This window comes from Oncorhynchus masou, chromosome 29, assembly GCF_036934945.1.
Source record: "Oncorhynchus masou masou isolate Uvic2021 chromosome 29, UVic_Omas_1.1, whole genome shotgun sequence".
NCBI lineage: Eukaryota > Metazoa > Chordata > Actinopteri > Salmoniformes > Salmonidae > Oncorhynchus > Oncorhynchus masou.
The window spans coordinates 64,437,304-64,463,796 of record NC_088240.1 but is presented as its reverse complement, the minus strand read 5'-3'; the positions used below and the strand labels follow the sequence as shown (position 1 = coordinate 64,463,796).

General features: G+C 41.6%; 1 protein-coding gene across 1 annotated transcript; it reads right to left on the bottom strand.

Moving 5' to 3' along the window:
- Nucleotides 1-3,964: 3,964 nt before the first annotated feature.
- On the bottom strand, nucleotides 3,965-16,754 carry LOC135521269 (T-box transcription factor TBX20-like). The gene is made up of 8 exons (XM_064947194.1): nucleotides 16,392-16,754; nucleotides 14,817-15,051; nucleotides 13,852-14,016; nucleotides 13,423-13,531; nucleotides 8,478-8,636; nucleotides 7,919-8,025; nucleotides 6,083-6,192; nucleotides 3,965-5,845 (listed from the first exon to the last, which is right to left on the bottom strand). Exons 1-8 carry the CDS (start codon nucleotides 16,516-16,518, stop codon nucleotides 5,505-5,507), a joined length of 1,353 nt encoding a protein of 450 aa, XP_064803266.1. The 5' UTR covers nucleotides 16,519-16,754; the 3' UTR covers nucleotides 3,965-5,504.
- Nucleotides 16,755-26,493: the final 9,739 nt, after the last annotated feature.

The following is a 26,493-nucleotide window of genomic DNA, read 5'->3' as shown; positions in this document are numbered from 1 at the left end:
TTGGATTCAGGTCTGGACTTTGACTTGGCCATTCTAACACCTGGATATGTTTATTTTTGAACCATTCCATTGTAGATTTTGCTTTATGTTTTGGATCATTGTCTTGTTGGAAGACAAATCTCCGTCCCAGTCTCAGGTCTTTTGCAGACTCCATCAGGTTCTTCCATTCTTCCAGAATGGTCCTGTATTTGGCTCCATCCATCTTCCCATCAATTTTAACCATCTTCCCTGTCCCTGCTGAAGAAAAGCAGGCCCAAACCATGATGCTGCCACCACCATGTTTGACAGTGGGTATGATGTGTTCAGGGTGATGTGCTGTGTTGCTTTTACGCCAAACATAACGTTTTGCATTGTTGCCAAAAAGTTAAATTTTGGTTTCATCTGACCAGAGCACCTTCTTCCACATGTTTGGTGTGGCTCCCAGGTGGCTTGTGGCAAACTTTAAATGACACTTTTTATGGATATCTTTAAGAAATGGCTTTCTTCTTGCCACTCTTCCATAAAGGCCAGATTTGTGCAATATACGACTGATTGTTGTCCTATGGACAGAGTCTCCCACCTCAGCTGTAGATCTCTGCAGTTCATCCAGAGTGATCATGGGCCTCTTGGCTGCATCTCTGATCAGTCTTCTCCTTGTATGAGCTGAAAGTTTAGAGGGACGGCCAGGTCTTGGTAGATTTGCAGTGGTCTGATACTCCTTCCATTTCAATATTATCGCTTGCACAGTGCTCCTTGGGATGTTTAAAGCTTGGGAAATCTTTTGTATCCAAATCCGGCTTTAAACTTCTTCACAACATTATCTCGGACCTGCCTGGTGTGTTCCTTGTTCTTCATGATGCTCTCTGCGCTTTTAACGGACCTCTGAGACTATCACAGTGCAGGTGCATTTATACGGAGACTTGATTACACACAGGTGGATTGTATTTATCATCATTAGTCATTTAGGTCAACATTGGATCATTCAGAGATCCTCACTGAACTTCTGGAGAGAGTTTGCTGCACTGAAAGTAAAGGGGCTGAATAATTTTGCTCACCCAATTTTTCAGTTTTTGATTTGTTAAAAAAGTTTTAAATATCCAATAAATGTCGTTCCACTTCATGATTGTGTCCCACTTGTTGTTGATTCTTCACAAAAAAATACAGTTTTATATCTTTATGTTTGAAGCATGAAATGTGGCAAAAGGTCGCAAAGTTCAAGGGGGCCAAATACTTTCGCAAGGCACTGTAAACGTATTGTTTGAAAATGTGAAGATTTTTTTTTTCTAAACTATAATCAAATTTGTTTAATTAAAAAAAAATGTTAATTGCATTTTTATTTGGCGTACCCCCGACGGCATTGCCAGTTTGGGAATACCTCGTCTAGTGTTTTGACATATTTAAAGAGATTCTCCGGGTACTTTAGTATATTTTTTTGAAAGTAGTTCTGAAAGAAGTGCTCACGAGCCAAGTGGTCCCCATACTGTATGTGCAGATATGTGCGCCACGTCATTGTTCTCTCTCTCGCTCTGCTGTGTGTGCATCTTGCTAGCTGTCACTCAAATGGCGACGGTTTGTGACTCATTGGCTGAAACTCAAATTGCTTAAGGGATGGCCCAGATCGGGGAAAATGTAGGGAAAATGGCGGCGCACAGCTACCAGAAAACAGTCAAATTGATGGTAATTCTGCTCTTAGATTATGCATGGTTTAAAAGGTTTAAAAATATTTACTAGTCCCCAATATTCTGGAGCATGTCTTTAAATGCACTTTACATAAAGATTGATTTTATTAGCTGTTACAGTTGTGTACAACTCTAGTTATGGTCATGATGGAAGGTGATGGAAACACTGACACTTCAGTTTATACATAATGAGCGATTCACTGCATAAAAATAAACAACACTGAGAGACATTTTGGGGGTGATATATATATTTCTTATGGTTTACAAATATCAAACACTACCGTTCAAAACTTTGTGGTCATTTAGAAATGTCGTTGTTTCTGAAAGAAAAGCACTTTTGTTTGTCCATTAAAATAACACCAAATTGATCAGAAATACAGTGTAGACAATGTTAATGCCTAGAAGGCCAGCATCCTGGAGTGGCCTCTTCACTGTTGACGTTGAGACTGGTGTTTTGTGGGTACTATTGAATGAAGCTGCCAGTTGAGGACTTGTGAGGCATCTGTTTCTCAAACTAGACACTCTAATGTACTTGTCCTTTTGTTCAGTTGTGCACCAGGGCCTCCCACTTCTCTTTCTTTTCTGGTTAGAGCAATTTTGCACTGTTCTGTGAAGGGAGTAATACACAGCGAGATCTTCAGTTTCTTGGAAATCTCAGAGCAAGAATAGACTGATGAGTTTCAGAAGAAAGTTATTTGTTGCTGGCCATTTTGAGCATTTAATCGAACCCACAAATGCTGATGCTCCAGACACTCAACTAGTCTAAAGAAGGCCAGTTTTATTGCTTCTTTAATCAGGACAACAGTTTTCAGGTGTGCTAACATAATTGCAAAAGAGTTTTCTAATGATCAATTAGCCTTTTAAAATGGTAAACTTGGATTAGCTAACACAACGTGCCATTGGAACACAGGAGTGATGGTTGCTGATAATGGGCCTCTGTACATCTATATAGATATTCCATAAACAAATCTGCCATTTCCAGCTACAATAGTCATTTACAACATTAACAATGTCTACACTGTATTTCTGATCAATTTGATGTTATTTTAATAGACTAAAAATCTGCTTTTCTTTCAAAAGCAAGGACATTTCTAAGTGACCCCAAACTTTTGAACGGTAGTGCATATTGTCAGATAGTACTTTACACATGATCATTTTCAGAGCAGAAATAAATATATTGCACTTAAAAAATCAACGAAACAAAGACTTGTTAGATGTCATCCTGTATATTTAGATTACACTTAAAGTAATAATAATAACCCAACAAAAACATGACAAAATCCTTGTAGATCTATTTCCCATGGCATACTTTGAGTGTGTGTACACATTGTTCAAAATGGAAAGTTTGAAAGTTACAATCCCCCCTTCTACCAAGACTTGGCGAGATTGTCAGCTGCATACACCAGGACATATTGAAAGATGGGGAGTGAATTCCAGATGCAGGCTATAGATTGAAGAGAACACCAGTTGAAGACCTTTGTTAGAGTTCTTATGCAAAATTGTTTAACAATGAAAACACTTGCCTCTTTCAACTGAAAGCCTTAGAGCTAATGCCATCACTGGCAATCATCATCTCTGATAGCACCTTGATAAAGCCTCCAAGTCCATGCATTGTGTAGGCTACTGAGAGTTGTCCATCAAACTCGTTTTCAACACAAAAAATCCTGCAGAACCCATTCCAACTCCAAACCTGCTGACTGCTTGTGGACACATGGTTTGCAAATGGTGAGTAAGTGGGAACAGTAATGTAAGCTACATCCAGAGTTAGTGCCCACAATAATATGGCCAAATTGTAGCCTAATTTATGCATGTTTCTTGGCTCCATGTGATTGGTTTGTTCAGCATAATGAAATCGAGAGACTCAGCATTGAAAACAAAACCAACAATGAAATACTGTATTAGACCTTCACTTCAATCCAAGTTTGTCCCATTTTGCCCCGAAAGAGAGAGATCTTCATACTAAAAATAATTGTCAGGATGTCTTAGCTGTGAATTAGAGGTTTACAAAGCTGCCTTGGGTGTCTTTTTCTTGCCAAAATAGGAACGGCATTTTACAATAACATTGGTTTTACTGTGGTAACAAACTGTATGAGACATCATTGAATGGATGAATCCATCTGCAATTATTCTTTCTTTTTAGAGGGTGGCACTACAAAGGCACCGATGCATACACTACGTTTTGTGTCACTATCTTAGCTTCTGTGTCATTTTGGTTAGAAGGGGCTAGCTTGATGAATCGCCAATGACGTGATGACCAAAACAGATCTCCCTCCCTCCCCACCCTCCTCTAAGTGGAGGTACCACTGAGTCATTATTTACAGGTGTGGACTTTCTCCCAGAGTGCTGTAGTGTCGACACAGCCTGAGGCAGACATAGATCAGGATACAGTAATCAGGCGATAGTGTGGCGCCAGAGGTTAGGTATTGGTTAGGTACTGAATCAGGCTTCTGGCCAATATAGCAAGAGAAAGTCCATCTTAGCCTTTCAGGGCTGCAGAGTCTGCAGGTTTTCTCTCCCTCTTGGTACTTCATTGATACATGACTGATTTGCCACTGATTGGTTAGAGAAGACAATCCACTGGTGTTGGGGATCCGTGACGACGTAGTGTGATTTTAACGCTCTGGGACTTTGACAGAGAGGTCCTCCAGAGGTCTTCTAGGGCCCATTCACACTTGAGACATGAACTAACATCTCTTTTCATTGACCTCACAAATCTAATTGGATGCAGTACATAAAATGGTATGAGGTGAATATAAGCTTTTTGGATGACAAAGGAAACTGACAAAGTAGTTTGAGACCCTGTCAGGGTCAGGATTAAAAAAAAAATGTTTTCTGTGTTATCTGTTGCAGCAGCATGCGTCCTATGATATGACACAGTCATGTGACATTCGTCTTATAGTTTCTGTCCTGTGTGTGTGTTTGTGTAGTGTGGATATATTTATGTACTGCTATCAAACATGATCATCTTCCACTATAACGTCTTCACTGTACACATGGCTGGCTTTATAGATGGGAAAGAAACAATTGGCTTCTCTCTGTCTCTAGGGCATCTATGTGCACAAATCTGACTACCATGGCAACAGCCAACCTGCCTGACTCAGTCAAAAATGGCTCCCATTCCTCCATGCCCCAGCAGCTGGAGTGAAGACAGTTCTCCTCTGTGGCCACAAGCGGTGCCCAGGATTGGAATTTGTGCACGCCCGTAACTTTTGGAGTCCCGTATTCTTCATTTTCCTCAGAAGCTGTGAGAGAACGAACAATTACCACACCCTCTGGTTTTAATGTCCGTAAGCCAGACAGTTCACTGGTTCTCCTGTCCATGCTTATCTGGAGAGTGGGTGCAAAATGAACATTGTGACCAACAGTTGGAGGGCAGGGGCAAACGACAGTCATCACAAGCAGACCATGACCTATTTCCCACAACGCATCACTATGCATGGTCATCATTCCTCAGCATCTCTGTTGTTGATTTATTTTTTTATACCTGGATCATCAGTTTTCATATCTGGGTCGTAAATGTTCATATGCAGGTCAATAGTGTTCATATCTAGTGTTCATATCAGTCTGTGGGTCTCTGTGTCTGTTCCATCAGGTCCCGTAGGAGTCTGTTTCCTCTCCGGTTCAGCTGTCAGCATGCAGGACAGCAGCCAGGCAGCCTCTCCAGGTCGTCCAGTCAGTCGCCTCGGCAAAGGGGCTAATTATTTACAAGGACATGGTGGTGACGATGGGCGATGATGCTGAAGGGGACAGATCGGTGAGTTTATCTACTTGTGTGTGCAGGTGTGTCTATAAACGTAGTTGTAGCTGATGAGGGGCTACTCGGCCAGGCAGTCACCCCAGAGGGAGTCATACAAAGGGGGTCATGACGGTGGAGGAGTGGCGCAGTCCCTGAATGGCAGCGTAGGGGCCCTGCTGGAAGTAGTGGTGGTAGCGGGGCATGTGGAAGGAGGGGAAGGAGGGCCCGCTGCCCTGCATGGTGCCCGCCAGGGCTGAGTGCGTCAGGGGCATGCCCAGCCGGCTGTAGGGGGGCAGGGAGCCCTGCATGGGGTGGGGCAAGGGGTTGGCCATGGAGGTGCTGCTGGAGCCCATGGCAGAGAGGGACTGGGGGTGCTGGAAGCCTGAGAAACCAGAGGTGGCGGTGACCCAGGAGCTCAAGGAGAGGTTGTCAGAGGCGGTGAACGCAGAACCTTAGAAAGAGATGGAGAAACGCTGTTAGACCTCTTACTATAATACTGTCATTGATGTTGCACTACATTGACTCAGCATTCTATTGGTCCATTTATGTGAATGACGGTTGTTTTAATTATTTAGTCAAATAACGTAGTAGTAGTAACACTGAACGACCCTCATTTGGCTCATGAGCATGATGTGCATCTTGTGAAACGTGTGTGATGACATCATCAGTGTGTGACAAACTCTCTTACCCCTGTGTGCGGCATGGCCGTCATCCCCCAGTGTCTCCTCCTCACCTGCGTAGGTGCGTATTGGTGACCGTGCGTACGAGTGCTTGTGGATCAAACTCTCAACACTTTCCCTGCAGCAAAAACCAAAGAGAAAAGCCCAAAATATATCTCTATGTTCACTCTTAAACATATTGGTACATTCACATCAAAATATGGAAATATCCTTTTCTAATATAAAATGTACAATCAGTCCAATATATACTGTATCTACATTCACACCAATACCCCAAAACAACTCACCAAGATATATCATGTCTTTGCAGTAACCTATAACCCAAATTATATCTTTTATAGTTACACTGGTGACAGACAATGCTGAATGAACAGTATGTAGACAATAGATACACAATATATCAGCACACACAATATAACTGCACACAGTCAATATATCTGTATACATTTCACACATAATGTAGATAAAGATAGAAAAGCCCAGAATACACAACAACATTTTTCAATATTTGTGATACCTCTTTGGAGCATAAAAGCAAAGATCCTTCTTTTCTAAGTATCAAAGTACATAATTAAAGCAGTGTGTGTGTCTTGGTCCTAGTGTGTGTACTCTAACAAAAAAGTGCATTAGTTCCTGCGAGTCTTGTCAGACAGCGTCTCAGTGACACAGAGAGGGACAGATATGGTGGTGGTGGAGGAGGGAGGGTCGTTTGGACAGGAGTGGTCTGCATCACAAGAGCCATGCGTCCACATTAGCTCCCCAATTAGGTTAGGAAAGTGCAATATCTGTCAGCAGCGCAGTACAAATGTGTGTGTTTTTATCAGCTCTGGCCTGTCCGGCACAGAGGCCACAGTAGGCCACGACGCAGGGGGCTGGTTTCAATCAGTCACAGCAGCCAATCAAATTACACTGTGTTTTAGTGCAGTGGCTGACTCCAGACTAATGTGATTTCTGCAGCTCCCTGAAGATCAATTGATCAGATCTAATTCACAGCCCTCAAAAAGAGACAGCCAGAAAGGGGCAGTTGGTTGTCCGGCTGTCTCTTGGCAGTCTTTGAATTTGCTTGTTTTGTTGGGAAATGGCCTGAGATGGTCTGATTTATCAGCTGATTTTGGCAATAGTGCTGGAATTGGTCAATCAAAAAAATATGTGTTTGTTTGGCTGTAGGTCATGAAATCCTTTGGAAGGAGTGTGTGTGTGTGTGTGTGTGTGTGTGTGTGTGTGTGTGTGTGTGTGTGTGTGTGTGTGTGTGTGTGTGTGTGTGTGTGTGTGTGTGTGTGTGTGTGTGTGTGTGTGTGTGTGTGTGTGTGTGTGTGTGTGTGTGTGTGTGTGTTAGCCCAAAGTTTATAATAGGGTGGGTTGGCATTGCACCCTGGAAAGTCACTCAGATAACCACAAGATATTTATAGAAACAAACATTTCAGACAATTACTGGCATTGAAATAAAAACCAACACTATCCAGTAACGCAGTCCTTCATCTAGTTGCAAAACGAATTCAGTGTCCCCTCTCCTCCTTTTTCTCTCAATTTCTCTGTAACATACACACACACACACACACACACACACACACACACACACACACACACACACACACACACACACACACACACACACACACACACACACACACGCACACATGCACACACGAGCACACACACACACACATGCATATCCCCCCTCCACACACACACACTCCTAATGAGCAGAAATAAATAAACAACACGGCATGTGCACTTGCTAATGAGTACATAGCTCCATAGCTAGCTCCTAACATAACTACTCTAACCCCTCTCTCCCAGTTCCATTCCCCTGTATATCTTATCCGCGCCGGACAGAAATAAACAAACAGGCAAGGACATAAAATTCCCTGTACCTCTCCATGTCCGTCAGTCGGGAGGAGTCTCGGAAGCCTTTCGCAAACGGGTTGCTGTCGATCTTCAGCTTGGTTATCTGGAAAGAAAGAGGCCCACAAACAGATTAGATGCTATTTTCTCCTTTCTCTCTGTCTCAGACTGTTATCCCTCTCCCTTTCTGTCTGTCTGTCTCGCTCTCTCTATCTTTTTCCATGGGATAGCCAGACTAAACACACAAAGGGAGTAAGGGATAACCTGGGTGGCAAAACTGGCTTTAGACAGAGCTGAACACACTCCCTATGCATGTTGTCTGTAAACCAGCCACACAACCCCCTATATTCAACATATTGTCTCTACCCGTAAACACTATCCAGCAACAGAACACGTCCTCCCTGGTGACCCCTGGGTCATGTTCACTAGGCACCATACAGAAGAAAGGAGAAGGGAGTAACTGTAGTCAAATACGAAACGCTTGTTTTGGTTTTACGCTGTGTGCATTAATAAATAAGACCCTGGTACAGAACAGTTAAGTAGTGATTTACTGCTCACCAGCTGGTTCTGGTAGGCTGTGACCGCGGTAAAGACAGTCTCAGTGAAAACGAAGGTGCGGAACTCCTCTGACTTGAGGTTGAGAAGGGAGGCGGTGTGGTCCTTCTTCTTGATGATGTGGACCCGGGGCTGGTACTTATGCATGGAGTTTAGTATGATCTATAGAGACACAGAGAGGGCAAAACACTGGGTTAGATAGAGGAGAGAGAATGAGAGAAATGACAGGAAGTAGAAAGAGAGAGCATAGTGATAGAAGAGGCAAGGTGATAGAGTGAGAGAGGATGACTGGAGTGGCAGTAGTGATAAACATGTTAACACTATGGAGTCTGAGAAGTTGGGGAACGTGCAGTCACTGAAGAACAAACTGGATGAGCTCTGTTCAAGACTATCCTATCAACGGGACATTAAAAACTGTAATATCCTACGTTTCTCAGAGTCGTGGCTGAACAAGGACATGGATATACACCATGCACCATGCATTTTTGATGCATCATCAAGACTGGATGGCAGACTCATGTAAGACGAAGGGAGGAGGGATGTGTCTCTTTGTTAACAACATCTGGTGCACATTCTCTAATGTTAAAGAAGTCTCAAGTTTTTGCTCTCCTGGGTTAGAATACCTCATGATAAGTTGCAGACCATACTTCTATCTATATTTTTCATAGCTGTCTATTTACCACCACAAATCCCGATGCTGGCACTAAGACAGCACTCAACAAGCTGCATAGAGTTATACTCGAATATGAAATACACATTCAGAGGCAGAGTTTCTCGTGGCCGGTGATTTTACAGCAGGGAATCTGAAATCCGTTTTACATTTTTACCAGCATATCAATTGTGGAACTAGAGGTGACAACTTTAGATCACCTTTATTCCACACACAGAAATGCTTACAGGGCCCTGCCTTTAGCAAATCAGACCATAACTCTATCCTCCTGCTTCCTGCTTACAAGGCCCTCCCTTTGGCAAATCAGACCATAACTATATCCTCCTGCTTACAAACAAAAACACTATCAGGAAGTACCTGCCTGGAACTCTACCCACACACTTACACATACTTACACTGACATCCCAACACACACATGCACGTACACACACTACATATGCCCACACACACATAACGTGTACTGTACACATGCATACTGACACCACACACACACAAACACAAACACCACATACTCTGCTGCTGCAGCTCAGTTTATTATCTATGATGCTGGCTAGTCACTTTACCCTCACCTACAGTGCATTCAGAAAGTATTCAGAGCCCTTCACTTTTTCCACATTTTGTTACATTACAGCCTGATTCTAAAATTGATTCAAGTAATTTTTTACCCTTATCAAGCTACACACAATACACCATAATGACAAAGCGAAGCAGAGCAGGTTTATAGACATTTTTGAAAATGAATAACAAATAAAAAACAGAAATAGCTTATTTAAATACATTTTCAGACCCTTTGCGATTAGACTCGAAATTGAGCTCAGGTGCATCCTGTTTCATCCTTGAGATGTTTCGACAGCTTGATTGGAGTCCACATGTGGTGAATTCAATTGAGAGGACATGATTTGGAAAGGCACACACACCTGTCTATATAAAGGTCCCACAGGTGACAGAGCATGTCAGAGCAAAAACCAAGCCATGAAGTCGAAGGAATTGTCCGTAGAGCTCCGAGACAGGATTGTGTCATGGCTGCATTGAAGGTCCCCAAGGACACAATGGCCTCCATCATTCTTAAATGGAAGAAGCTTGGAAACACCAAGACTCTTCCTAGAGCAGCACTCAACCAATCTGGCCTTTATTGTAGAGTGGCCAGACAGTAAAAGACACATGACCTTCCGCTTGGAATTTGCCAAAAGCACCTAAAGAACTCTCAGACCATGAGAAACAAGATTGTCTGTTCTTATGAAACCAAGATTGAACTCTTTGGCCTGAATGCCAAGCGTCACGTCTGGAGGAAACCTGGCATCATCCCTACAGTGAAGGTGACAGCATCATGCTGTGGGGATGTTTTTCAGCGGCAGGGACTGGGAGACTAGTCAGGATCGAGGTAAAGATGAAGGGAGCAAAGTACAGAGATACAGTATCCTTGATGAAAACCTTCCCCAGAGCGCTTTGGACCTCAGACTGGGGGCAAAGGTTCACCTTCCAACAGAACAATGACCCTAAGCACACAACCAAGACAACGCAGGAGCGGCTTCAGGACAAGTCTCTGAATGTCCTTGAGTGACCCAGCCAGAGCCCGGACTTGAACCCGATCGAACATCTCTGGAGTGACCTGAAAATAGCTATGCAGCGACACTCCCCATCCAACATGACATAGCTTGAGAGGATCTGCAGAGAAGAATGGGAGAAACTCCCTAAATAGAGGTGTGCCACGCTTGTTGCGTCATACTCAGGAAGACCAGATGCTGTAATCGCTGCCAAAGGTGCTTCGATAAAGTACTGAGTAAATGGTCGGAATACTTATGTTAATGGGATATTTAAAAAATAATGTTTTTATACATTTCCTAAAATTACTAAAAAACTATTTTTGCTTTGTCTTGATGGGGTATTGTGTGTAGATTGATGAGGGGGAAAATGATTTAATAAATTGTAGAATAAAGCTGTACCGTTACAAAATGTGGAAAAAGTAAAGGGGTCTGAATACTTTCCCAATGCACTGTATATCTACATATCTACCTCAATTACCTTGTACCCCTGCACATCACATAGGTACTGGTACTCCCTGTATATAGCCATGTTATTTTTCCTCATTATTGTTATTCATGTATTTACAGTATTCCTCATTCATGTATTTACAGTATTCCTCATTCATGTATTTACACTATTCCTCATTCATGTATTTACACTATTCCTCATTCATGTATTTACACTATTCCTCATTCATGTATTTACACTATTCCTCATTCATGTATTTACAGTATTCCTCATTCATATATTTACAGTATTCCTCATTCATGTATTTACACTATTCCTCATTCATGTATTTACACTATTCCTCATTCATGTATTTACAGTATTCCTCATTCATGTATTTACAGTATTCCTCATTCATGTATTTACACTATTCCTCATTCATGTATTTACAGTATTCCTCATTCATGTATTTACACTATTCCTCATTCATGTATTTACACTATTCCTCATTCATGTATTTACAGTATTCCTCATTCATGTATTTACACTATTCCTCATTCATGTATTTACACTATTCCTCATTCATGTATTTACAGTATTCCTCATTCATGTATTTACAGTATTCCTCATTCATGTATTTACACTATTCCTCATTCATGTATTTACACTATTCCTCATTCATGTATTTACACTATTCCTCATTCATGTATTTACACTATTCCTCATTCATGTATTTACACTATTCCTCATTCATGTATTTACAGTATTCCTCATTCATGTATTTACACTATTCCTCATTCATGTATTTACACTATTCCTCATTCATGTATTTACAGTATTCCTCATTCATGTATTTACACTATTCCTCATTCATGTATTTACACTATTCCTCATTCATGTATTTACGGTATTTATATTTTAATTTTATATTTGTTATCTTTATTTTTAACTTTGCATTGTTGTAAAAGGACCCATATGTAAGCTTTTCACTGTTAGTCTACACCTGCTGTTTACAAAGCATGTTACAAGTACAATTTGATTTGATGAAGAGCATTTCTCCTTTATCTGACTCCATAGCTTATACAGTGGCTCAGCAAGAATGATCTATTGTGTTACTGTGTGGCTGTGGGGAGTTAGTCTACTATACTCTGGTTCAGACCACTATGGTTCAGATTTAGATTCATACAGTATACTGTATGTGAGACTGTACTGGGCAAATGAGATGTGGTGTGGTATGGTGTCCTAAGAACTAGGAGTTCCTGCCTGCCTTCATCAACATTCAGCTAAAATTCTCACAATTGACACATCTCAACTTGAACTTGTATAGGAACCAATCAGCTTTATGGGTCTTTACTTGAGTCATGAAAATCTAAATCCCATGACATCATTCACATTGTTTAGCAAATATCTATCTGGTGTTGTCATCATATCGCATTGCTCTCGCCTATAGGCCTACTCTTTTTATCTATCGAATACCACGGACATGCCCTCGACATGTAACGTGTTTGTAAATTCAAGGAGACGTTTTTCCGCACAATCTGTTGGTTTGGTATGGTGGTATGGTGTAGGCTAATCAGTGTATGATGTTAGTCTAATAATGTTTATAATGTAAATTAATGGTGTTGCATGGGACACATATTCCATTATTGTTTTCGTTTCTGCACTATAGGCTTATAGTGCTTTAGTTTAGCACGTGTTTCTGCTTCTCGTTAAAATGTAGGCCGTATTAATTTCCCTTTCAGAAAAAAAGATGATTTGAATATCAAGAAAATATTAATTTAAATTATAAAATGCAACTGGATCTTAACAGGTGAAACAAAGCAACATGTGGATTTTGAATCCAACACGTCTCTGATTTACAGTTGACAACATTTCATTTCCCAATAACATGTGAAAGAGATTTGGAAAAAATGATTTCCCATGGGAAAATTCCACGAGATTTTATGGAAAGTTTACAGAGCAATTCTTTCATAAATCACCTGCAAGAATGTTTATTTATTTAAACCGTTATAATCCCATCTAAACACAATTCCAGTACATATTTTAGAAATATCCCCCAAATTATAATTTTAATTTGTCAATATTGTTTACACTTTGAGATAATAATTATGAATCCAATATTCCACGGGGAAACTATCCATGAGTCCTTGATCAGTTATATAATGATGAGGATAGCCTGCATGGGATTTTTTTCGGGTTAGGCTATACAGCCTTCTAATGATTTCATGTTTCAGTTCATGTCAGAAATAACATGAATATGCATCAATGTTTCAATGTTTCAATACCAATGACAAATCAATAACATACGTGTCCATGTTGGTCCAGTTCGTTGTTGGTGAGCTTTACTTTCTCGAAAGACACCATTTGTTTGAGCAGCTGTTCCCCAGTGAAAGGAGAGTCAGGGTGCACGTATAACCTGCAATATTAATACAATATGTATATTAAAATACATTTTATAATTGAAAAGGCCCATGCAAACACACAGAAAAATATATTATCATACTATTCAAAATCAAAAGGACGGATTTGTTCCAATGCAGGCCTTTTTGTCGGTCAAGTTAAAAAATACTTCCAAAATGTATTTATCTACGCCATATAGTGTATTTGCTATCCATATAACAATAATTAGGGTCATTGGCTACTACCACATACCATTTTGTGAATGATTGTGACATTAACGACTCGTGCATAAAAGCCTCGCTGTGATGAGAGACGAGACAAAAAAAAGTCACCCACCGTGCAGGCAGAGGAGGGTCCGCCTTGCCCGCCACGAGCCAGGACGACCTGTGGTAGGCGTAGCGGTAGCGTTTGTTGTCGACCGGAACAATGTCCATCAGCACGATGTATTTGGCGTCCGGGTCCACCCCCGAGAAGGACACACGGATGGTGGGGAACATTCTTCTGTTGGAGGGGAAGAGAGACGGTAAACACAACGACAACACAAACCCACGCCAACCATTTTCGCTGAGAGGTAAAATATTTACTCAAACCTTTGCTCCAAGTAAAATATAAGATGATGAGAGTCATATTTCACTGAATTCCTTTGTCCATAAATATTATCAATAGCTCCCGTTTTGTATGAGGTTTATGTGTTTCCTTTATCTGTATGCTATTTGATTAAACACGTTTTTAGCGTGAGGCATATTCCCTATATATTTTTTAATAGATATTCATGGGAGGGAGAATATTTGCCTACAATATGTTTTGAACAGCATTACGTTGTTCGAGGAAAGTATTTTTGCTTAAATTATGTTAATATTTATACACATTTGGAGTTGTAACTCGATGGCATAATTACCCTTAGGCTATAAACATTTCCACGCATGGCAGGTGCGCTACAATGATTTGTGGTGCAATTATCGCATAGTTTACATATGTAAAAATAATAATAATAATAACTCCCGAAATTAGTCTTATTAAAGGCTACATATTTATTAAAAAATGTTATTCCTTGAGCCTGCAAAATACAAAACAGAACATCCAATTACCCAATGCTTAATATGACATGGATAATCAGATAGGCTTATAACAGGATTATAAAATGTAGCCTTAGTTTGCGTGTTAGGCTACATTAGGGTATAATTGTCGTTCACATTTAAAAAGTAAAGTAGGCCAATAGGCCTACGTGGTTCGATAATATAGTACACACACGCTTTAACATGGGACACTTTTTGTTTTTGCAGTAAGAAATTGAAGTTTACCTTCCGGATTTTGTGATGATCATCTCAGTGCCGAGATCATGGAATTTGTCCCAGAGTTCCTTGGTCTCTAAACTGCAGGAAATTTTGGCCATCTCCTCGCTGGGAACACTGGGGGTGGTGGGGATCAGCGGCTCTGTGCACACTGGAGGCGCGCTCCCGCTGAAATCTCCGTGCCCATCTAGAGAAGACAGCTCTCCCAAACCTTGGTTACAGGAGGACTTCTCCACGAATTGTTCTATGGATGAAAAAACACAATGTTCAAATGCTGGTTTCATTTGTTTATTTTTACTCCAGCTAATATATATATATACATAAAGCCGTTTATAGCAATGTACTAACTCATAGCCATAGTTGTTTAAAAAATGTCATACATATGTTATTATTATTTAGCTTTAGAAAGTAGTAGAACGAATTATTGTATCAAATAACAACGATACAAAACATTATTTTGGAATGTGTGTATATATATATATATATATATATATATATATATATATACACATTCCAAAATAATGTTTTGTATTCAAATAAGTTACAATAATTATCAATACACATGAGGGGTATTTGACAAATGCAAGAATATACATTAAAATTAAGATGAATGGTTTATCTATTTGATTTCCATTGAACGACATTAAATTAGCCTACTACAAATTTCAAAAGTGCAACTGAATCACAAAAACAACATATTTATTTTTGCTCACAATGATATAGTTCTGGCTAACAGCAATGTGGCTAACAACAATGTCCGGGTTATATTTCTTTGTCAGTAATTGCATACAGGTCTAGTCTACTAACCCATGTCTCCATGTATTCACTGAATGCTAATATTTATCTGACGAAAATTATACATTTGACCTTTTTCTTGGATAAATTGAAAAGTAAACTTGATTAAATCAAATATTCAGCAACATGTTAGCAATTATCAGCAAGCACCACTACAGCCAACATGACATTTCTGGATAGAGAAAATTCTGATATAATGTTGCTCTGTTTCATTAGTCCATACACTTTTTGTTGGCACTGGATACAATAAACGCTTCATTCAGTGCCTATTCAGTTAACAATGGGCCTACTGAATACATATTTTTGTAGCCCTACATGTGTAAAATCCATCAATATTGTTTTATGCTCGTTCAATATTGCTTTATGTTCATATCTTTTATTATTTCTTGTTGTTGCATTGTCGAGATGGAACCTGCAAGTAAGCATTTCGTTGGACGATGTATATCCATGCATATCGCGTACATACAACTAATACAATCTGAAATTGAAACTTTTGCTGACAGTCTATGAACGGGGTTATGCACTGCCTGATTTTTGGACCAATATTTGGACCAAGGTTATTAAAATATAGTCATGTGAGACATCTTAAATTAAGGTTATCAGTTATTTTCCCATAAGCCCATAGAACATTATGCCTTCAGAAATGGGGCTAGGCCTATAGACAATCCATAGCATAATCGTCAAGATTGATTTAAACAATCTAACAAACAATATAGCAAAGAAAAAAACTATCACGCTCGATTGTAGGCTATATTGAAAATGTGAATTCTATGTGCGCGATCGTCTTACCAAGTGGCTTGATGGTGTTTTCATCCGTTTCCTTGTCCTTCGTTTTTCCACTTGACATGATAGCGGCTATCGAGAACGCGTTTGCCCTGGAGGAGAGCTGTGGCTTCGGGGAAGAGGTGTACTCCATGGTGAGAGTAGTACAAGTAAAACGTCCAAAAGCACAAACCGCTCGCGGAGTGAGCTCTGTGGTTTTATTGGCAGGCTGCACACAAAAACGCTGAACAAATGGAAGCTACTTCGACAGTTTTTTGAACAAGGTATGCGCTTCCTCTATTACAGAACAAACTTAAAACACTCTCCGTTTTAGGCTCGTTGAACACATTGTTAAAAATCGACTAATCGTTGTGCGTCTCCACTCCAGTGGCAAAGTCTTATCCTGACTGTTGAAACTTTGCACTGCTCTTAATTTTAGCCTACCCCACTCCCCTCTCCATCGCTATCGTGCGCAGCCAATCGCCTCCTCACTGTCGACGTCACATACTGTCCTGCAAACTGAATCGAAGCCCAACAGCCTATTAAAAACGCATTTTCTTCCGATTCCGACCATTAGCCCAAATCTAGAGGGAACCTAACCGCGACCCGACACTTCACACATCAAGAGATAGGCTGGACGCACTTTTTTGTTTTTTGCTTGATTCGATCAGTTAATGTAGCCCATTGCGTGATAAGATGAAATGTACACCCATCTCTAATTGATAAAAAAAATGCCGCATTTGCATAATCGTCAATATGTAGGACTAAATTATAACTTTCGTCGTATTTTAGCTTTTACCTTAAAAAAATGTATTATGCTTTATTTCTGAGGTGCATCAGCAATCGTTTTCAATTTGTTCGCCCCATCAAATTCCCATAATGATCATTCATTTAATACATTTAAAAGCATGGAAGATGTTCTGTGTTCACTGGCCATTTCAACTAATGTTATACCTACTCATTGATTCTTGAACAATATAGGCCACACTTTCTCACATAATCCATAATAATGTATACTGATTTGTATATGCTGTGTTTTTTGTTGTTGTAATTTGTGTTCGATACATTTAACGAAACCTTTCAGTAGAATATGTTTATAATATGTTGAAACAGTTCTTCAAATCCATAGCGCCAGAATTTGAGAGTTCATAGGCCTATACCTTTAAAACGATTTTGGCTGGATAATTAACATAATCTCATATAAATTCACATTTCAACTGGAAGGGTATTAAAATCTGCTCAAACAATTTATTCTGCAACACATTTAATAATCTACTCAAATTGATTTATAATAATAGCTAGGATACAAACCAATAATGTTTTCTTCCAAATAGAGAGGGGAAGAGATAGAGAATCTCGAGACACATGATAGGCTATTTGACCCTGCAAGTGTTCAATGTTCGTGAGAATAGGCCTCCTCAGACGGACCACTAATGTGCAGTATTATAGAGTGCAGGGGCAGCACAGGCTTAATCTGTGCTATGACACACACCAGTGCGTCCCTAATCTGGCCCCTCTCCCTTTACTCCCTCATGCCTTCAGCTTTATGCACGTGGACTTGCATCTACATTTGTTTATTTTTCGATGTTGTTTTCTTCCGATTTGACATTTTCTGGTGTGTTGTAGGCTACTATTTTTCTCATTCTCCTTCTTCTCCTTCTTCTTCTTCTTCTCCTTCTTCTCTTCTTCTTCTTCTTCTTCTTCTTCTTCTTCTTCTTCTTCTTATTATTATTATTATTATTAGAACGTTTGTTTAAAGGGAAAAGGGGCACTTGCACAGGTGATCGAATAGTTAAAAAGCAGGCAATGCCCTCGCCTATATTCGGCCCACTATAGCTATAGCCTGGGTATAACATAGCCTACAGACAATCTGTAACATTTTCCCAAATATGGGTAATGTAGCCTAATGTAGCCTAAAAGATGTGTATAGTAGGCCTACACTTAGAAAAAAAGGTTCTAGATATAACCAAAAAGGGTTCTATGCTTGCTTCGTGTATGGTACCCTTAAGGTTCTATTTAGAACCGAAATTGGTTCCATATAGAACCCTCAGTGAAGAAGAACCCCTGGGGTTCCGATCAAATAGATAGATAAATAGAACCCTTTTTAATTTTATCCAGAACCTTTTTTCTACGAGTGCAGGCTTGGCTTAAGCTTTAAACCTACATTTAACATTGTGCTGAAGCCAAAAGCATGTTTTTCTTAAGATAGGCAGGGTAGAACAAAAACATGGAACGCTTCCTCGCCTGCATCCCCTTCTCTGCCCCCCTCCCTGTCGTTGTTGAGATCCTATTTTCGCATATCCATTCTCCCACTTGTCGCACTCACTGACGCATGTCGACTGCGCGCCTATAAATACAGCCTATATTTCAAAAGCGCTGACTCCGGTGTTTTCCGGGGTGGAGGGATCACCTCTCATCCTCAATGTCACTCACTCTCCCGGAGAGCTGGGCCGGCGTTTACATGAACACTGAGGTAGGAGATCCACAGAGCACTAAACCCATTAAGGCGTCTCCCGAATGCAAATTCGATGCTGCAGATATTTAATAAGGGACCTGTGCTGGGAAATTTGATTACCTTGCAATTGCCAGCGGATAATGTGCTAAAAGCTTTCCCACTTAGCGTAACTCCTTACCGAATATTATTCACACTTTGGGGCCGGTGGACCGGTGGCTGGAGGCGACTCTTAAAGACACAGCAAACCTGAGAATAAATTCAAAAGCTGGTGGTCATTGGTTATTATGGTCTTATAGGCTACCAGAAGAATCCAAGATGGACCTGTTGGACCTTTCTCCCATTTTGTAGGTTAGTTTATATGACCCCCATAAGAATTGGAATATCAACACAATCGATGTGTTTGATTGCTGATTGTAGAAGTATGTACTGTATAGCCTAGGCATTCGTCCTTTCGATGTTTTGAATGGAAGAGGAATACAAACAGAAGTAATATAACGTGTCAAATTCCCCAACAATCTATGGAGGTCCGAAGGTGCGCACTTTCCCTCCCGTCCGTACGTCAGCTGTGATCCTCCTGCATGGTGGAAACATCAGCTGTGATCCCCCTGCACCGTGGAAACATCAGCTGTGATCCTCCTGTACGGTGGAAAGGGACATCCATTCGTAATTCAACGTTTACATATTTATAATTTGCCATGATTGAGTAATATTTTATGCAGGTAAAGTTGTCTACTCAGAATTGTGCGTCAGTGATCACGAGGGAAGCATCTAACGGCATTTGTGAGGTACCTTTTCCTCATACTGTTTATATAATCAATATGATCAATACTTTCATCTAGCTCATTATTATTTGAGAATGAGTGTTTACCACAGAGGGCCATATCGGTGCCACTGGGTTTCTTGCATGCAACAACCCACTGGGCAAAAACTGCTTGAATCAACGTCGTTTCCACGTCATTTCAACAACAAAATATATAAAGTTGAATCAACATGGAAAACTGATTGGATTTGAAAAAAAGTAGACAATGTAAGGGATTATTATTATTATTTTAACCAAATTGTTTACCTAATCCAATGACATGATTTGTTGATTTCCTGTTTGAATTCAGATTAGTTGAAATTACAACCAAAAGTAAATCAAATGTAGACATTGAACTGACATTTGTGCACAGTGGTAAGGAACCAACTGGGTCGTTCCAGATGGCAATATACCAATGGATGATATCTACAGATACAACCCTGGCACTTAAGGGATATGACAATTACAAGATTTCAACAATTATTTCGGTGGAGAGCTGGGGGCACATGTAAGGGTCAGTGGCCACGGAATCATAGCATATCCCGGAGGAGTGGAATTGAGGAAAATAATCGCCAGTTGATTGAATTGAATCCCTCGATGTGTTAGAGCCACAGTAATGAAATGGGTTGTTGTGGCCAACACCCGGCCGGACCCGTTCACCGCGCCCACGATTTTTACCAGATTACAGACCATTGCAACAGGGCGAATATTTGCCTACAAATGGAATACATTTAAACAGTAGTTTTTTTATCCACGCGCTTGAATGTCCATGCAAATCCCTTTTATCACACACCAGGCCTTCAAATACATCACTACCCAATATTCACCTACAGAGCTTGTAGGGTAAAAATGAACGCTTATTTATGAATACATATGAAATAACGTGATAAGGACACAAAGGTAGCCTAATATTTAGCCAGACTATTTATTTTGGCCTATGTTCTCATAATGTCAATAACGTGAAAATAACAGCCCAATTATTTTGTGTGTGTTCAGCTTACTCAACTAAATCATAATGTGATTTAGTTGAGTTATTATTGGAATATCTGATGAATTAATGAATTAGCATTTTCATAACACTTTTCCAAATAAGTTTGATTGCTCTCTGTGCATGAGACTGGTGTTAAAACATAAACATTTATCCATCCTTAAACCAGAACAGAAACATGTTCGAAATAGTGTCCTAAGACATATCTTGCATCCCAGCAAATAATTTATTTTCATTTGTGCATTTATCATGAAACATTTTGAACCTATCACAAATCGTAAACTGTTTTACAAAAGAAGTGACCAAAAGAATGAAACATAAAAAATGAGTGTCTTTAACCCAATGCTTGCACAGTGCCTCCCTCCCTCCCTCCCTCCCTCCCTCCCTCCCTCCCTCCCTCCCTCCCTCCCTCCCTCCCTCCCTCCCTCCCTCCCTCCCTCCCTCCCTCCCTCCCTCCCTCCCTCCCTCCCTCCCTCCCTCCCTCCCTCCCTCCCTCCCCCCTCTGAGGCTGAGACTGAGGCATGCAGTGGCAGAGCGGTTGCCTCCGTTCATATGACTAATTAGAGAAGCTTCACGCTGCGCTGTTCCGTTTGATGCTGATCCCTGGTGCTAATTGCCACGTCCGTCCCAGGGCATGGCTAGGTTAAGTTCAAATGCAGGGCCTTCTCAAACCCCCCTCTCCTGAGTCTTCTCCCCCACCCCTGTCTCCCCATTTTACACCCCCCCCCCACATAGATTCCTACACCCCCCCTGCTCTTCCCACTTCTAACCCCAACCATTATTGACTCTTTGGGATAACAGGTTGGAAGGGTGGATGAAGGGTGTACCGGGGAGGGCGTGATGGGGAATTAGAATATAACTGATCAAAAGTTTGATGAGGGGACAAGGTTTCCAAGGGAAGTGTGTCTGAGTAAGGGGGGGGTGGGAGAGGGATAGGGGAGCAGTTGTCATTCAAGCAGAGTGAAGGAGGGGTGAGTTGGTGAAAGGAAGCATGGCCTTGAGTGTGACTTTGATTCCTGCTCATCCTGCATGGCTAGGTGGATGGGTCAGTCTGGAACGTAGTCACTGTGGACTGGGGCCACAAGAAGCAATGATGGTTGACCGTGATGCAGACGAATGGTGGACAAGGACAAAGCATGGAGAGGTCTCAATATAATTCCTAATCTCTCAGACTTCAGAGCAGATTTATCCACATGTTCCTATAGGTGTCGCTCATGGTCACAATCAGCTTGGGAGTTTCTGGTGTTGGACACAGGGAAGTGGCATCATCTCGCTACTGTCAGGACAGTTAAGCTATAGACTGCGTGGTAAGCTTCAAAGCTGTCCTTCTCACTCCTCACTCCTCCCCTTTCTCAGTCTGAGTCTGAATAATTACTCCCTCTTTCTCTTTTCATTCTCTTCCTCATCCATTCTCTTAGTCTCTCTTTCTTCCCTTCTTGCTTCAATTTTCTCTCTTTCACCAATTCTCTCTCCATCTCCCTCCTTCTCTTGACTACCACTATGCTAAAGGACAACTCGTCCTCTCTCCCCCTCCCCTCTCTCAGCCTTCCCCTCTGTCTGTACATGACTATCGGACAGTCTCCTGATCAAACAAGTGTAGCATCTTGAAATGGGAATGTTTGACTCTGCCATTCCCATGAATAATAAAGGAGCTTGATGTTAAAGAGGTGGATTAATGTGCTCCTACAGGGACTTGTGTGTGAGAGAGGGTGTGTGTTTTGAAGGAGGCTTGTGACAGACGTCCAGGAGGGACAAGGGCACTAGCGCTGCTACACCCTAATCCTTTTTGCAGCCTCACACACACCCTGTTTTTTTTGCAGTAGGGTCATGGTGCTAAAAGCTGACAGTGGGGATGGTGTTTGCTTAGCCTGGAACACTAGCCTCTTGTGGATTGGCTGCAGTTTACATCTCTTTAAGGAGAGCTTTAATTGTGTTTTGGTCCTTGGAGCTGGATCGCCCTCCGCTCCCCCCGGGGCCTGCTTGCGAGGAGACACATCTCTAAATATGGCCGAGGTGGGATGATTCTGGAATGCATGTTAGACTGTGGTGTTCACCTCTGTGTCCTTCCATTGGTTTGACCTCTGCTTCAGAACTCACCACTTCACCTCCACAGATTTTCACTATGACAAGGAGAGAAGTCTCTGCCTGGGAGAACTGCTGCTGGGCCTGCTCAATGACGAAGCTCATTCAATCACAAACTACAAACTTGAAGAGTTCTGGTCAAGGTCTGGTGTTGTGGCTTGGCTAGTGTTTAGAGTGAATTTGTATGAGAGTAGAAAAGTGTATCAACTTTTATATCTCAGTTCTTGTGCCTTTTTGTCTTTGTCAATGCAGCAAAATGGAATACAAGCACATATTTGGCAGAATGTATTACAGACAATTCGTGCAATTTTCCAAGCATACACATTTCAAGCAGACAACTTACCAGTTTCCAGAAAAGTCTTTGAATATCATAGGAATGTTCTATAAAAAAAAATTGAACAAGATAACTACGCAAAATAAGCTTCTGACACTTTATCATAACATTTTACAGTCAACTAACAATTAAAGACTAAACAAGTAAGATATATTCCCTTTTACGTACATACGTGGTGCATGTTTGTGTGTGGAAAAGTAAGACACGATACACAGGGGGGTGTAGGTTCCATCAGATGCCGAGGGCTTGAGGTGTGTGTGTGACTGCGTGTGTGTAGGGGTTGTGGTGGGAGTTGAGTGTGTGGAAGTGCAGGCGAGCGGGGAGCCAGGGTGCTAACAGCCGGCCCAGCGAGAGGAGGCAAAGGCGCTGCATGTGCAAAGAGCCCCTATTAGCAGTGCTGACTTTAACCTTTATTCACTTAAAGCCCCCCTCCCTCCCTTACACTCGACCTCCCTTCCCCCGCCACACACCCTTCCCTCCCTTGGGCCTCTCTCCTCTCTCACCCCCAGGCTCTCTCAGCACAAGCCCTTGCTGTGTGTCCAGTGTGTGAAGGAACAGTGTCAGCGTAAAGCCCTGAATGACGAACAGAGCAGTCCAACGCTAGCCTGTTTACCTGGCTCTCCCAGCCACAGGTACAGAGTGAACATACACAGTCACAGAAGGCACTCTCTGTGTGTTATTAGAAGTTACTATTTTCGCTGTAATATCATTACCCAGACTCAGCATAAACAGATCTGGAGAATATTTCAGCACATTTGACTTTCTTAAGAAATGTTTAAAAAACCTTGAAATTCAGATATTTGCTTCGTCCCCAAAAATGTCTGGTTTCACTGGATCACAAGGAAATGGCAACCATTAGTGTTATTGGTATTGGCATTGATCATATACAGTATATTCACTCAACCATGCATGCACGCACGCACACACACACACACGCACACACACACACACACACACACACACACACACACACACACACACACACACACACACACACACACACACACACACACACACACACACACACACACACACACACACACACACACACATTTAGTTGGTGAGAAGGAGAAAATAGATCTATAAGCCCTGATCGCTCTCCTGGTTTTAGTCTCAAGGACAAATTATCCTCTGGCCAGTGGATTGTATGACTTCTGGTAAAAGTGGGATTAGTAATACCGCTAAAATAACAGTGAGGAAACTGGAACTGAGCCAAATGGCCACAAGAAAAGAGCTATTGTTGCCCTCGTGTTGTTATTGCAAGGTCTTAGCTGCAACTGGTTACACCATAAGTTTGTGAACACACACAAACACAAACACACACCCGCACACACACACAAACACAAACACACCCACACACCCGCACACACACAAACACACCCACACACCCGCACACACACACACACACACACACACACACACACACACACACACACACACACACACACACACACACACACACACACACACACACACACACACACACACACACACACACATTTCAAAACCCCTGTTGTTATTTTTGCGCAATTCACTTTCACTGTTAGACTGTGAGACCTTAATCTAGGCACAGAATGAGTTCTGCATTTGCTTCCCCATTATGAACCTGTGGACCCTTGGGATAGTGTGTCACACACTTAGCTCAGTCATCATGTATCCTGTTGTGTTCCCATCAATAATATTGATTCTCTGTGTTTAATCCGCATGTTTAACTACTGCAGGTACATCATTGTAGAGGTGTTATGGGACATTGTGTGTGTCTGCGCGTACGCACACCGAGTGTGTGACTGTGACAGGAATGTCGGAGCACGAAGATCTGTGAAATGCATAAAGCCTTCTTTCTCTCAAGTCCACATGCAGCTGAGGCAATGCTGTGGTCAGGAAATGACCCCTCGTTTCCATATTTACCCCCATTAAATGGCTGCTGCAGATTAGGGTTAAAATGGGGGATTAAATCCCTCCCTCTCTCTCTGCCCATGACCCCAGCTGAACTGTAAAGGGTGCTCTATTAGTGATTAGTGAATATTGGGAGGAGGTGGTAGTGGGATAACCCTGCGTGTTCACTGCCGGGGGTTGAAGGTGTCGAAATACGGAGAGGAAGTTGTTTTCTATGGAGGAAGTGTGGTATGAGGTAAAATGAGAGATGGTGGTCGGCGCAATGTTATAAAGCTACGCCAAAGTCAACCTTATGCAGTCATTTTATTGACACATATGATTGACATATTTGTATAAAGGCAATATACCATGGCATTGTCATGACAACAATACTGGTAAAACCAAATGGCTGGACCTGTAGTTATAAAATGAGAGATTGAACGGAGGCAAAGGGGAAGTGTGTGTGAGTGAAGGAGTGAGAGGAGAGGAGGGGGGGGTAGACGAAGGCTTCCTCGTGCCTCCAGCCGAGCAGAAAATCTCTGCAAATTAGTTACCGCGACGACGGCCGTCGGGAGCTTTCATCCAGTGTGGCAGGAGGCCGGCATGGGATCGGCACAGTGCCTCCTCCACACCCCCCCCTTCCTCCCATTACCATTTGGCAAGAGGAGGGGAGAGGAGGACCGGGCTGCTTGTCGCAGGCGGCTCCCCTGGCGACCTTAGTGCCGGTCGTTTAGCTGTTAAATGCTTCTGCAGCATTAGCACTCTGCCAGAGGTGCCAAATAAGCACCCAACGGGGACACTCCCACTTCTAACATTCACAACGCTCCAGAGGGACTCTCCCACTGCTAAGATCTATCAACGGACAAGACACACTCACATTGCCAAAACTGTCCAGTCTTTTAAGGGATACATACATGCACACATGCACACACAACTGAGATCTATCAAACACCAGATACACACAGATAATATCCATTAAACACCTGACAGACACACATAAGATATGTTCAAGTTGTGAGCCAATATTCTATCATCTGCTAAATGTCTGCGAATAAAAATCAATGGGATGTACTAGCAGTGGTGTGTATTCATGGATGCCAATGGAAGCCAGGCTTCCCCCAAAAAATTGACAAAAAAAAGAAAGACATAAAATTATTTATCTTTTGTCTCTCTGGGTTTCATAATTGTTCTTATCTTCTGCCCCTAGCGAATTAATCTCACCGGAGAAAGCATCCGAGCGAGTGAAACAGCGCCTCTTTGTTTCTATATGTGTGGGACATCTATCTGATGCTGTCTGGTCAAAAAGAGTTTGACCGTGTTGCCGCCCATAGCATTGAATGCAAGGGAAGCCAATGAGCATTTGGTCTCCTTTGATAAAAAAAGTACAAAATAATAGCCAATCAGCGTTGAGCTTAACTGAGTGAGCTCAATGGTAGATGGAACTGGTTGTTTTTCCTGGAGCACCCCAAAAAACTGTCAAGGGAAGCCAATTTGGATTTGGCTTCACTCCAATCACATCACATCTAGAGCCAAACGTCATTGACAGAAACAACTTGAATTGTTGTTTCTTTTTGTTGTTGTCTTCCGGTTGCTAGC